The sequence below is a fragment of the Phyllobates terribilis genome, unplaced genomic scaffold, assembly GCF_046119375.1.
Source record: "Phyllobates terribilis strain yellow unplaced genomic scaffold, ASM4611937v1 Scaffold_12__6_contigs__length_324123572, whole genome shotgun sequence".
Classification (NCBI taxonomy): domain Eukaryota; kingdom Metazoa; phylum Chordata; class Amphibia; order Anura; family Dendrobatidae; genus Phyllobates; species Phyllobates terribilis.
This window is the reverse complement of record NW_027362772.1, coordinates 147,157,686-147,172,891: the sequence shown is the minus strand read 5'-3', so window position 1 is coordinate 147,172,891 and position 15,206 is coordinate 147,157,686. Positions and strand designations below refer to the sequence as shown.

Below are 15,206 nucleotides of genomic sequence, written 5' to 3'. Positions count from 1 at the left end.
GAAGAGCGACCAAGGTTATTAGAGGACTGGGGGGTCTACAATACCAAGACAGGTTATTATACTTGGGGTTATTTACTGTGGAAAAACGAAGGCTTAGGGGGATCTTATTACTATGTACAAGTATATGAGGTGACAGTACAAAGACCTTTCTACTGATCTTTTTACTCTGAGGCCTGAGACTGGGACAAGGGGGCATCTTCTATGTCTGGAGGAAAGAAGGTTTAATCATAATCACAGACGGGAATTCTTTACTGTAAGAGCAGTGAGACTATGGAACTCTCTGCCGCATGATGTTGTAATGAGTGATTCACTATTAAAATTTAAGAAGCGCCTGGATGCCTTTCTTGAAAAGTATAATATTACAGGTTATAAATACTAGATTCCTTGATAGGGCGTTGACCCAGGGAACTAGTCTGATTGTCGTATGGAGTCGGGAAGGAATTTTTTTCCCCAATGTGGAGCTTAGTGTTTGCCACATGTTTTTTTTTGCCTTCCTCTGGATCAACATGTTAGGCTATGGGTTGAACTAGATGGACTTAGTCTTCCTTCAACCTTAAAAACTATGTTACTATGTTACTATGTTACATGTCAGTTTATGTAATTGCAATACAGTGAAATATGCAAGAATTGGTGCTGTGGATTTCATAATTTTGGATTTTTCATTGTGAAAAATCCTCCATTTTAAAGGGAGTTTGTCAGCCAAAACTGTTCTAAGCACAACTCGTAGAGTTGAAGCCCCATTAATAATTGCACCTTTGGTGATCTAATCACTGTCTCCATTCTGCAGAAGCTAAAGTTTAAACAAAAATGCTATTTAGTGTGCTCAATGCACCCTTAGTGTGGCCAAGAGGCTCAGTGCACTGTTCTGCCCATTAGTTTTGCATGCCCCACCTACATCACTGATGATTGACAGCAGTGGATTGCTTGAACTTTCTATGCAGACAGTTCTCACTCCAGAAAAGACAGTGCTGTCAATCACCAATGGGGGAGGTGGACATGCAAAACCAGTGGTTGGAATGGTGCACTGAGCCTCTTGGCCACACCAAGGGTGCACCAAGCTCCTGAATTAAAAAAAAGAAAGGAATTGTGGATGTTCTGCGCTGGTGGGAGGAAAGGCAAGTCCAGGTACACACAAAATTGGTTTGCGCTTTTTTATTTTGTCGACGCGTTTCGAAGTTTACATACTTCTTCTTCAGGACAAAAAACATACCTCCTGAAGTATCACATCTGGCTAAACTTCAGTTTCTGCAGGACAGATTCAGCAATTAGATGACTAAACAATCGATTTTTTTAAGGGACTATAGCCCTAAGAGATGATGTGCTTACTTTTTACTGTCAGTTTGAGATGACTCCCTTTAAATAATTGTATTGAACGCCTCTCTGGAGGTAATGGGAGCTTGTGCTTTTTTAATTACCCTAAAATACTGGGACTTGTAGTTCATCATTACACTGACATTGAACGTTAACAATAACCGGGTCTGCTGATTGTCTGAATTTTGTCTCTTCCAGATCCCCAGCTTAAGTCACAGCGTGATCTCTCAGACCAGCTTCAGAGCAGAGTACAAGTCATCAGGGGGTCCATCTGTATTTCAGAAACCTGTCAAATTTCAGGTGGACATCAGTTACTCGGAGGGAGCTGAGGCACAAAAAGAGAATGGCATCTACTCTGTGACCTTCACTCTAATATCAGGTATACCAGATAGCCAGATGAGCGGGAAATAAGGGGGTACTGGGGGGTAACAGGTTTTTATTTGAAGAAAGGATAAATTAATCTAAGGGATTACAAGCTGCCACTGCCAGAACACCACATATGCAGAGTATTTGTAATGTCTACACGAAATTGGCTCCTGTAAAGCAGGAGCTGTCAATCATCATTCTGCTCATGGCGTTGTGAAACATTATGTGACATAGTGACATGAAGCAGAAAATTGATTGACAGCTCTGCTCACAGACAGCAACTTTCCAGATAGACATGTGTCCTCCCATCATATCACAAGTCATGATGATGGCACAGGCCCCTGGAGGAAGATGGTCCTTACCAGCAAGGACGGTCTGCTCTTATAACAAAGATTCATTGCTACCTGGAAATTCAGACCCATTTGATCATGATTTTTTAAAATCTTTTATTACATCACATACATTACATATTGGACTATGAGATGCATGGTCTAAATGCCAGCCATACGTGTGAACCAGCACAGTACAGTGTGGTGCTGCTGTCCACCTTCCCAGTGTCCGTTTGTCACCTGCAGAAAATGACCCTGTGTTTGCTATTTAGTAGAGGGCACAATTTACAACGGTTGCTGGTCGTTATCAACAGCATCTACTGGATGAAGTGCACAAATAGTCCATAGACAGCAGATGACCCTTATGCAAAATTGTATACACGCAGCTCATCTACCCTGCACTGCCTTATGCATATAAGATTATAAGTTAATTTTTCCCTCATTTTCTCTTGAGACATTGAAGAAGGATTGACAGCAGAGGAAGCTGGAGAGCATGGCTATTAACCTGCAGATATAGGGTTAACCCATAGCATTATGAATGTGACCAGCCACTGTACTGAAAGTGCGGCATCTGGGAGAAAATTACCTTTTTGCCTCCCTGGAGCCACTGGCTGTCAGTCATACAGGCGTGCTATCACAGGCACCACTCACAGCACTGAGAGCAGCGGCTGTAAGCAGACCCCGGCACTGACTGACAGCCGGCTCTGTAATGTTACACTGCTGAGCCAGTTGTCAGTCAGTTCTTGTAACATGCTTACATCTGCCCCTCTCAGTGCAGCTAAATAGAGATAAATGATTTCATTCGGTGAGAATCAAAGTTGTGTAGAATTGTATGAAATTTGCAGGTCCTGGAGAAACCTAAAAATTTACTATCCGGTTCACAATTTTTTTATTTGATCTGCTTCCATTTTACAGATTGCAGAAGACTGACTTGATCCCAGGTGCAACTGTGCTGGCTTCCTCATAGCACCTTGTAGCTATTACATCATTTGGTATAGCCCAGCCAAACAGGAGGGACTATCATAGTCTGTATAAAAGCTGAGACAGAGAATGCAGCAGCCATTTTTAGGGTGATTTAGAATAGTGAGAGTACATCAGAGCTCACATAGTAATGTGTTGTACAGCTGCAGCAGTGAAGAAGATGAGATTAGTAGTCTGCTAATAATATAGATTCAGTTGATAGAGGGAGAGGGAGAAATAGGAGATGTGCCAGTAGCAGTGCCAGACGCCATGTGATAATAAATGCACTAGAAAGCAGCAGTAAGCCAGTGCAATAGTTTTTGCAGAAAAAGAAATCTGAAATCAATGTCGATCAGAGACGGTGTGCTAGTTACAAGCGACTGTACTGAGTTTTTTAATTTCTTGTACAATCACTTTTATAAATGAGGAAATAGTTGTTTTTTAAAACTACCAAAGAAAATTCCCCAAAATCCAGACATTTACCTGCGACAGTCTTCCTCACAAAATGTGCCTGCCTCAAGAAATTTTTTTTTTTTACACATCTGCTTTACTAATCAAATTTTACGTCCGTATTTGCCACACCAATACAGTGTGGAGTCTGTATTCATCTGTACTGACCAGAGTGGGGTCAACAAATTCTGAGGCCTATAATGTATGGAAGTTGTCAACGCACTTTTTAATGGCTCCACTCAATAACTGTAGAGCTCCAAACTTGATTTTAAGATCAGCAGAAAACCTGGACACCTGGTGCTTTGTGGCATGAGTCTCCATGGCTGAGCAGCTGCATGCAGCCTTACATCACCAAGCACAATGCCAAGTGTTGGACGGAGTGGCATAAAGCACAAAGTCAAAGGACAATGGAGCAGTGGAAACGTGTTCTGTGCAGCGACGGATCACACTTTTTTAGCGACTGATGGACAAATTTGGATTTTGTGAATGCCAGGCGAATTTTACCTGCCTGACTGCATTGTGCATTTGCAGGAGGAGGGATAATGCTATGGTCTTGTTTTTTTGGGGTTGGCTTCGACCTCAGTTCCAATCAAGGGAAATTTTAATGTTTCAGACATTTTGGACAATTTTAGCTTTCAACTTTGAGGGAACAGTTTGGGGAAGGCCCTTTTCTGTTCCCCATGGCTGTGCCCAGTATACAAGGTCCATACAGTCATAGTGGGGGAAGTGGAAGAACATAACCGACCCCCCACAGAACTCAGACCTCAACGCCATCCAACACCTTTGGGATGAACTAGAACTGAGATTGTGAGCCCGGCCTCTCCCCAACATCAGTATCTCTGACCTCACAAATGCTCTTCTATTTATCTAAGGAAGTCCAACATGGCTTACAGAATTTCTAAGGGATTTTTACAGATTGATGAATTACCGTTAGGCAATCAAGATCGGTGGGGTTGGACTTCAAGTGTGAAACATAACGCTGCAATAGTTAGCAGAACTGTACCTAAGCACTGAACCTGCAGGTAGATGGAGAAATCTTAGCTTTGAGGAGGCCCCAGCGCTCGGCCGGGCACCATAGTCTCTTCGATCAGCTGATTGTTGGGGATTCTTTGAGCTAGACCTCCACCAATCTGATTCTGACCATAGGACATCAGTATTATGATCCCGGAAATCATCTTTAATGTAAAGCTTTCTTTCACTTATATTTGCTCCTTCTGTCATGGTTGCTTTTATCTTCATAAATTCTGCTACTTAAAATGCTAAGGGTGTGTTCACATGTAGTGGTTTTGATGTGGATTTTGAAGCGGATCTACTTCAAAAGCCACGTCAAAAAATCTTAAAGAGGTTGTCAAGTCCAAATTGATATATGCGTTATACATGCTCACGGCCAGATCCCATCCAGTGGGCACAGCCTCACTCCATAGACTTGTATAGAGCAAGGCCACACCCCGACTAGTGACGTGCCGCCCAGTGGGTGTGCCCGACTAGAGGGCACAGCCTCACTCCATACAAGTGTATGGAGCAAGGCCGCGCCCACTGGACGGGGTCTGGCTGGGAGTATGTATAACTCATACATACCCTCCGGTCCCGGCTCAGAAGCCAGTGAATCCCCGCAGTGCACAGTGCGTGAGCTGGGGGAATTCATAAGTCTGTAGTCTCTGATTTCACAGCTTTTTATGTTTGCCATTTATATCACTTGACTTTATTTGCTTCTTTTCATTTTCCAGGTCCCAGTCGCCGATTTAAGAGGGTTGTAGAGACTATTCAGGCACAACTGCTGAGCACACACGACCAGCCGTCAGTCCAGGCCTTGGCAGGTACATAAATATATGACAGGACATTATTATTTGATAGTATATTGGTGGCATTACCTTGGGTAAAGTAGATGAAAGGAAAAAGAAGGAAACAAACAGCCAGCTGCTCTAGTAGTAGGTAGATGTAGTAGCAGAAGTAGTAGTAGCAATAATAGTCGCAGCAGTAGTTGCAATAGTTGTAGTAGCAGGAGCAACCACAGTAGTAGCATTTGTAGCAGCAGTAGTAGCAGTGGTAGCAATAACAGTAGCAGCAGTAGTAGCAATTGTAGTAATTTTTAGCAGATACATTTACAGCAGTAGCAGCAGGAGCAGCAGCAATAGTAGAAGTAGCAGCAGCAGTAGTAGCTATTGTAGCAGTGAAAGCAGTAGTAGTATCAATAATAGTAGCTATAGTAGTAGTAGTAGTAGCAGTAATAGTACTAGCAGTAGTAGTAGCAATAATAGTACTAGCAGCAGTAGTAGCAATAATAGTAGTAGCAGTAGTAGTAGAAGTAGTAGCAATAATAGTTCTAGCATTAGTAGTAGCGATAATAGTACACGCAGTAGTAGTAATACTTGTAGTAGCAGGAGTAACAGCAGTAGGAGCAATTGTAGCAGTAATAGCAATAGCAGTTGCAACAACAGCAGCAGTAATAGTAGTAGCAGTAGTAGTAATTTTTAGTAGATGCACTTGCAGCAGTAGTAGCAGCAGCAATAGCAATAGTCGTAGAAGTAGCAGCAGTAGTAGCTATTGTAGCAGTGGAAACAGTAGTAGTAGCAGTAGCAATAATAGTAGCACTAGTATTAGTACCAATAATAGTATCAACAGTAGCAATAGTAGTAGTAGTACCAGCAGTAGCAATAGTTGTAATAGCAGGAGCAACAACAGTAGGAACAATTGTAGCAGCAGCAATAGTAGTAACAATAGTAGCATCAATAGTATCAGTAGTAGCAATAGTAGTAGAAGTAGTAGCAGCAGTAATAACAGGAGAAGCTACAGTAGCAATAGTAGTAGAATTAGTAGTAGCAATTGTAGCAGTAATAGTAGTAGTAGCAGCAGTAGTAGCAATAGTAGTAGAATTGGCTGCAGCAGTAGTAGCTATCGTAGCAGTATAAGCAATAGTAGTAGCAGTAGTAAAAGTGGTAGCAATAGTAGCAGTAACATTAGCAGCAGCAATAGCGGAGATAGCAGCAGCAGTAGTAATAGTAGTAGCTGCAGTGGCAGCAATAGAAGTGGTAGCAATAGTAGCAGCAGTAGGTATAGTTTTTTTGTAGCTAGTGATGGGACCCCTCATTTATTTTTTATTACTATGGAGCCATTGGTGGCCAATTATCAGCACTGTTTCCAGATCTAATTCCAGCAAGGACGGGCCCGGTACTTATAGTGCAAATTTGAGATTTTTCAATACCTGCTAACAGGAGGCCTTCTCCACCATACTAGGTTCCCACAAAAGTGCAATCTCATTCAGCCAGTCATACCCTACTTGGCACTGATGAGGGGCAAATGCTCCGCACAGCCTGGCTAACATCTGTAGTCATGTTGCAAGGCTTGTTAAAGGGTCAGGCGTGCGATTAAAGGCTACCTACCTTCAAAGGGTGGCACCAGGAAGTTTTTATTCTTTATGGGAGAGAGCTAATTTACAAACTTATTCCCATGGACCTCCAAAAACAGCCACTCTCCTTAAGGACATCCTCCCAGTCCCAAAGCTGGTCTTTTAGGGCAATTTACAGACAGTAGTATTTTTTCACCCCTCTTCTAGTGTGTGAACCCTTCTTATAAAATCATATATTTATAATAATTCCATGCTTGTTCACGCAGTAGTCAGAGACTTTGTACAGTGCCACAGAAATTTCTAGGGGACTCGTGGGCACCCTATGTGCTTACATATTACAATAGTTTCATTATTTTCCACTAAAAGCAATTGTTCTAGAGATAGTATCTACAAAAACTGTAACAATGGATCATGCCATGATTTTTTCCTTTAATCTGTGTGTTAAATGTTTGGTACAATACAGGCCTATAGAATCATACAGGAGCAGTAGGAGAGATCCATTCTACTGACATCCACATCACAGCCATAATTAAGAGTGTGCAGTATTAACCACCAATAGTTCAAGCACATCCGATAACAAGTGCTGCAATGCTGCTCCGTCCGCCTGATAGCGGCATTCTGTATAACACCAATTCCATTGACATGCAGGAAAAGCTTGTTTTGGGATTATAAATTAGAAGCTCCCGAGGCTCCTGATTTGCTCTGATTGCAGGACATCACTCAAAACTAGAACAAAACTGTATTTTGACAGAAAATTTGCTATCGCAGCTGGAAGAGACAGTGCTTTTAATTACCCTTTATGCAACGTCAAGGAGATTCACAAAAACTCGGGGGGAATTTGTGCCCATCACTAGTTTACAATAAAGACAAAAACATGGTAACTACAATAGAGAAATAGAGAGATGGATGGATAGATAGATAGATAGATAGATAGGTAGATAGATAGATATTAGATATATAGTGACACCCCTGGTCAAAATGACTGTTATTGTGAACAGTTAAGCAAGTTGAAAATGAAATGATCTCTAAAATGCCTAAAGTTAAAGATGAAACATTTACATTGTATTTTAGGCAAAAATATATATATACAGTGGTGGCCAAAAGTATTGGCACCCCTGCAATTCTGTCAGATAATACTCAGTTTCTTCCTGAAAATGATTGCAATCACAAATTCTTTGATATTATTATCTTCATTTAATTTGTCTTCAATGAAAAAACACAAAAAGAATTGTCCTAAAGCCAAATTGGAAATAATTCCACACCAAACCTAAAAAAGGGGGTGGACAAAAGTATTGGCACTGTTTGAAAAATCATGTGATGCTTCTCTAATTCGTGTAATTAACAGCACCTGTAACTTACCTGTGGCACCTAACAGGTGTTGGCAATAACTAAATCACACTTGCAGCCAGTTAACATGGATTAAAGTTGACTCAACCTCTGTCCTGTGTCCTTGTGTGTACCACATTGAGCATGGAGAAAAGAAAGAAGACCAAAGAACTGTCTGAGGACTTGAGAAACCAAATTGTGAGGAAGCATGAGCAATCTCAAGGCTACAAGTCCATTTCCAAAGACCTGAATGTTCCTGTGTCTTCCATGCACAGTGTCATCAAGAAGTTTAAAGCCCATGGCACTGTGGCTAACCTCCCTAGATGTGGACGGAAAAGAAAAATTGACGAGAGATTTCAACGCAAGATTGTGCGGATGGTGGATAAAGAACCTCGACTAACATCCAAATAAGTTCAAGCTGCCCTGCAGTCCAAGGGTACAACAGTGTCAACCCGTACTATCCGTCAGCGTCTGAATGAAAAGGGACTGTATGGTAGGATACCAGGAAGACCCCACTTCTTACCCCGAGACATAAAAAAGCCAGGCTGGAGTTTGCCAAAACTTACCTGAGAAAGCCTAAAACGTTTTGGAAGAATGTTCTCTGGTCAGATGAGACAAAAGTAGAGCTTTTTGGGAAAAAGCATCAACATAGAGTGTACAGGAAAAAAAAGAGGCATTCAAAGAAAAGAACACGGTCCCTACAGTCAAACATGGCGGAGGTTCCCTGATGTTTTGGGGTTGCTTTGCTGCCTCTGGCACTGGACTGCTTGACCGTGTGCATGGCATTATGAAGTCTGAAGACTACCAACAAATTTTGCAGCATAATGTAGGGCCCAGTGTGAGAAAGCTGGGTCTCCCTCAGAGGTCATGGGTCTTCCAACAGGACAATGACCCAAAACACACTTCCAAAAGCACTATAAAATGGTTTGAGAGAAAGCACTGGAGACTTCTAAAGTGGCCAGCAATGAGTCCAGACCTGAATCCCATAGAACACCTGTGGAGAGATCTCAAAATGGCAGTTTGGAGAAGGCACCCTTCAAATATCAGGGACCTGGAGCAGTTTGCCAAAGAAGAATGGTCTACAATTCCAGCAGAGCATTGTAAGAAACTCATTGATGGTTACCGGAAGCGGTTGTTCGCAGTTATTTTGGCTAAAGGTTGTATAACCAAGTATTAGGCTGAGGGTGCCAATACTTTTATCCGGCCCATTTTTGGAGTTTTGTGTGAAATGATCAATGATTTGATTTTTGCTTCATTTTCTTTTGTGTTTTTTCCTTGCAAGCAAATTAAATGAAGATAATAATACCAAAGAATTTGTGATTGAAGTCATTTTCAGGAAGAAACTGAGTATTATCTGACAGAATTGCAGGGGTGCCAATACTTTTGGCCACCACTGTATATTGTCATCTTTTGCATTTTAAAAAATTCATAAAGGAAAATGGGCTGATGCAAAAGTTTGTGATCCCTGTATGGTTAGTACCTAGTAGAGCCCCCTATTGAATGTATCACAGCTTATAAATGCTTTTTGTAGCCAGCCAAGAGTCTTTCCATTCTTGTTTGAGGGATTTTCATCCATTCTTCCTTGGGAAATCCTTCCAGTTCTGTGAGACTCCTGGGTCGTCTTACACGTTCTGCTATTTTGAGGTTTAGCCACAGATTTTCAATCATGTTCAGATCAGGGGACTTCAGCTTGCTCCCTTTGAGGTCGTCTATTGTGGATTTTGATGTCTGTTTAGGATCATTATCCATTTTTAGAAAACATCCTCTTTTCAACGTCAGCTTTTACAGATGGTGTTATGTTTGCATCAAGAATATGATGAAATTTCATTGAATTCATTCTTCCCTCTACCTGTGAAATGTTCCCCGTGCCATTGGCTTCAACACAACCCGAAAGCATGATTGATCCACCCCCATGCTTAATGGTTGGCAAGATGTTATTTTCCTGAAATTCTGTGCCCTTTTTCTCCACACATACCTTTGATCATTGTGGCCACAGACTTCTACTTTAACCTCATCACTTGTTTCCAAAATGCATTAGGTTTGTTTAGATGTTCTTTTGCATACTTCTGACCCTGAATTTTATGGTGAGGACACAGGAGATGTTTTCTTCTCATGACTCTTCCATGAAGGCCATATTTGTGCAGGTGTCTCCGAACAGTAGAACAATGTACCTCTTCAGAGTCTGCTAAATCTTTCTGAAGGTCTTTTGCAGTCAAGGAGTTCTGATTTGCCTCTCTAGCAATCCTACGAGCAGCTCTCACTGAAATTTTGCTTGGTCTTCTAGACCTTATCTTGACTTCCACTGTTCCTGTTATCTCCCATTTCTTAATTACATTTCGAACTAAGGAAAGGGCAACTTACTATCTTCTTATAGCCTTCTCCTGCTTTGTGAGCCTCCACCATTTTCATTTTCAGAGAGCTAGGCGGCTGCTTACAAGAACCTATGGCTGCTGTTTTTTGGCACAAGATTAGAGGAGGCTGGGAACTTTGCATAATCTGGCCTTTCCTAACAATGATAGTGAACAAGCCATAACGCTAACAGGCTAATTAAGGTCTGAAACCTTGGCCAAAGTTATCTGAGCACACAAATCTCCAAGGGTGCCCAAACTTTTGCATCAGCCCATTTTCCTTTTTGTAATTTTTAAAATGTAAAAAATGACAATATATATATTTTTTGCCTAAAATACAAAGGAAATGTGTCATCTTTAACTTTAGGCCTTTTAGAGATCAGATAGATAGATAGATAGATAGATAGATAGATAGATAGATAGATAGATAGATAAACTGTTTGCCACCAATGAGATGATTATGAGAAAACACTTATATCTTATAGGGACATAAACTAATCAGAATCCGTGTGCAACAAATTGGTGACAAAATTCTCATGATTTATTTGCAGATTTTCACAGATTTTGTTGTAAATTTGCATCATATTGATTACAAAAAGTGAAATTGTGAGAGTAAATTTTGACCACATATTGTACTGAGCAATTAGAATCCTCACCGCCAGGGAATGTTCTGCACAGATTGGTTACGCAGTATGTGGGTGAGGTTTGGTAAATTTATATCCACTCTGATGGCCGTGTAGTACGCTGCGGGTTCTATGCGCAGCATATCCTTCCATGTGGATATAAAAATCTACACGTCCCCGTTAAAAAAAATTTGTTTTAAAAAAGTAAAAAACGAGCTTTGTTCACCCTCCTCCGGTCCAGAGCTGAGTATCCACCACTGCACTGTTTTCATGTAATCATCTCATTTGTGACCAAAAAAAAATTAATTTGTTTCTGCTGTTAATTGGAAAATTGTAGCTCAAGCTAGTATTTTTTCAATGTATATGCAGTGTCTGCTTGTAGGGGGGCAAGAGCTCCAAATTCCCTCCATAGACATAGAGCTGAAATAAATAATACAGTTCACCACTAGAGGGAGCCGAGGAGCTCTTCACATCCTGTTTATGCAATGAATGCAATAATACAGTATGCAGTGAGCTCCCTCTAGTGGTGGTAAGAATGTTATCATTTTAGTGAGAAAAATGGGGCAGTGATTTCTATGTAAATCTATTAAGAATGTAAGTCACACAGAATATTGGACCTGAAACGTTAAATGTGAAGACTCTATTTAATTGCTTATTGATGGGACACTAATTTGTATGTTCTACTCAAAAAATTAACATTTCCACTTTTTCTTTAACACATTCATGACCTAAGTGTTCCTGTCCTAAATAACTAAACATTTTTTTTAGTGATGATTTAATTTCCCTAACTTTCTTTATTCTTAGTCATCTAAAATAGATTTATTTGTGCTGAGTTTTTTTAATACACATTTTCATTTTTTTTTTATTAAGGGCAGTTTGTACAAAAAAATTTAAAAAAATGTTAAAAGACTTTTTTTTTTTAAATGTGTAATTCTTTATTTTTACATTTCAAAATTATACTGAAAAAAAGTATGAGAATGGATTCCTTATTTTGTCAGTAATTTTTCTATATTATTATTATAATGATACTTTTAGAGCAGTATTTATTCCATAATATCTATGTAATATCATTTTAAAACCTTATTCCACCATTTGGTATGTGCAGGAGCACATACAAAATTGTAGAGCCACACACAAAAATGAGTAAGAGGAAAAAAAAACACATAAAACTAAGGGATACATCAAATGTCCTTTATTAAAATTAATGTCTACATTCTGTTTTGAAGTCCAAAATTCTCTGATTATTTTATGTTAATTTCTTAAAGGAGAATGTGTCAGTAAGATCAACCCCCTAAGCCGTCTATATGGCCATGTAGGTCATAGGATGCTGACTAAAATGTTATATAGATATTTGCAATCTGATGTCTTATTCCAGAGACATTTTTTTTAATATGTAAATGAGCTGTTAAGATCTATGGGCCGGACATAGATCTCCCTGAGAATCTGCCTCCAGAGCTTATTGTAAATGATAGGCGGTGTTACCAGTGTGGGACATGTAGATCAGGCGATCAGACTGTCAGTCATTACATGTCTCATACTGGTAAATAATCTCTGGAGGCAGATTCTCAGGGAGAGCTATGTCCGGCCCTTAGATCATAACCGCTCATTTACATATTAAGAAAAAAAGTGGGTTTCTCTGGAATAACACATCAGATCGCAGATATCAAGGTGTCATTTTATTCAGCTGTCTACGACCTACATGCCCATATAGACGGCTGAGGAGGGTTAATCCTACTGACAGATGCCCTTTAATAAAGCTAAGCCTTTCTAAATTGCTGCAGTAAGCCACCACTAGAGGGAGCTAATTATGTACATATTTATGAATCTAACAATGGACCTGATTAAATCTGAATGTGATCAGTTCCTTAAAATAAAAGTGGTGGCTGCAGGTTGACAAGTGGTGACAAGCATTTTAATCATTGTGGTCTTGCTATTATGACACCACTGGGGATGGGATGGATTATGATTGTATGATATGGATGTCCCCACTTTGAATTATAATTATATAAAAGCGGGGTTCTCCTTGTTCTATTGTGTATTCAACTCTTTACGAGAGATAAGTGCAATTGATGATTTCATTTAGGAGCAAATGTAACAACAAGAACCCAGATGGAGTGTTCCTTGGATCATCTTCTCTTCTTGCCACCAGATGAGAAGAACGGACAGCAAAGCCGACCGCCAGGAACCCCAACCCGAAGCTGCCAGAACTCGCGTCGCTCCGAGCCTGACATGGCAGAACACCACCGGAGAGGATCCTCCAAAGACAAGAAACTTTTGGCTTCCAACGGAACGCAAACACAGCCATGACCATAGAGAAACTATCATTGCCAGGGACGTATCTGGCGAAGCTATGAATGAACAAAAATAATATAAAAAAAAACAAAAACTGAACAAAAACAACGCAAGAGAACGCAGCGCCCTGAAGATGAGAGAAAACTCACATGGATCCGCTTACATAAATCAATAGGTACCCAGACATATATCCTATCCCAGGTGTATACACGCTTCGGCGCGTGGCAGGATATACCGTTATGCATACCTTAAGGTTTAACAAAAAAAACATTTGTTACATACAGTACATGTACAAGTGCACGAACATACAGAGCGATGAGCACACACACACCCCAGAAAAAAAAAGAACAAAGCGACGGGAGTTAAAGATTGGCGTTACTGTGAAGATGTAAATATTTCCAAAAAATCAAAAATGACAAAAAAAATAAATAAATAATAAATGAGCAAGCTACAAATGGAATTCAAGAAAATAAAACTGGAAAGAAAACAAAAAAAAATCTATGAAGAAACTGCAATTCTTCAGGAATAAGTTTATTATTATTTTTAATATATTTATTTATTTATTTCATTGGAAAATTGTCCGGGTGTGGGGCTCTTTTATTTCTACTTTTTGTCTTTTTTTTTCCCACTTTTTATTTCTCGCGCCAAAAGACGTGTCCCTCTCTCCCCCCAAACATAATTCTCATGAACTTTAAATCAGAGTTTGCTAACTTTCCTGGCTCAGATTGTTTTCAGTACTGTTGTGGCTGCACCTGTATGCAGTGGCCATATCTCAACCATCCATGATGACCTTCGGCCGACGCGAATCCATTGTAGATTAGGAGAGTCGATTTCTATTAATGACGAGTCCTTTAAGATCAAAGGACTTGTGCCGAAAGCTAAATTGCATGTGCAAACCACATGTGCCATAGTGACAACAGCCGACCACAGGTTCAACCATAGCCGACCACACGATAGAGAAGAAGAGGTTTTGGTAAGAGTTAGCAAGGCCAGCATATCCTCTTCTATTAGCCTGTAATTTGTTTTTTTTTTAACATTTTCTTCAGCGCTTAGTACTACTAATTACAATTTGCCTCTATGTTTGATATATATTCAGGGGTGCAAGCAAAATAATTCATTGAATTAAACAAAGCTAGATCTCAGAAAAGGCTGCACATCTGTTACAAAAGCCCATTTTGTCGGCTGTTTTCCTCGATCCGATCAGCTGCTATAACATAATTACTATGGCAATAAGGCACCTCTAGATTGGGAAATCTCTATAAATCCCTATTGTGCCATACCATTGACATGTCACGGTATTCTCTCCGCTGTGACGCCATCCGTATTATTCATCGCGCCACTCTCTTTTAGTGTGGAAGTCACCTGGTTGCACCAATAATAAATATAGATATATTTATAAAAATATTTATGTATCTTTCTCTTAGATCCCATATAACCAACAATTTTTTTTTCCCATTGAGATAGTTGGGCTGACAATTGTATATTTTAACAAAATGCTTTTTGCCTGTTTTATTAAAATATCCTCATTACACTTAAAAGGGGTTGTTGTGCCCCTTGCAATTTTTTTTACCAAGAGCTCATACAGTGGTACCATGTAAGTTAGTAAAATCTATGTAAAAGCCTTTATTGGCTAACCAGAAAAATTCACTGTCTGTAACAAAAAAGATATCCAGCAATCCGAAAATGGACTTGAAAAACTTGTAACTTTTATTTTAGGGACATACATATGAACGTAAAAAAGGAAGTGTTCATTCAGCAAAAAACAATGTGTTTCAATCGTACGGTCTCAATATAACCATGATTAAAATTTAAGGTTGGAACACGTTGTTTTTTGCTGAATAGACACTGCCTTTTT

General features: G+C 39.8%; 1 protein-coding gene across 5 annotated transcripts in view; it reads left to right on the top strand.

Annotated features, from left to right (window-relative positions):
• BRSK1 (BR serine/threonine kinase 1) overlaps window positions 1–14,889 on the top strand; it is a 386,555-nt gene extending 371,666 nt beyond the window's left edge. For 3 of the 5 annotated variants that reach the window (XM_073656344.1, XM_073656347.1, XM_073656346.1), the window contains 3 exons: window positions 1,510–1,690; window positions 5,144–5,233; window positions 13,143–14,889. In XM_073656344.1, coding sequence (XP_073512445.1) covers window positions 1,510–1,690; window positions 5,144–5,233; window positions 13,143–13,366 — 495 coding nt within the window. In that variant the 3' untranslated portion in view covers window positions 13,367–14,889. The remainder of the gene's footprint in view (window positions 1–1,509; window positions 1,691–5,143; window positions 5,234–13,142) is intronic. The other 2 variants (XM_073656345.1, XM_073656348.1) reach the window with 1 other exon arrangement.
• The last annotated feature ends 317 nt before the right edge of the window (window positions 14,890–15,206 follow it).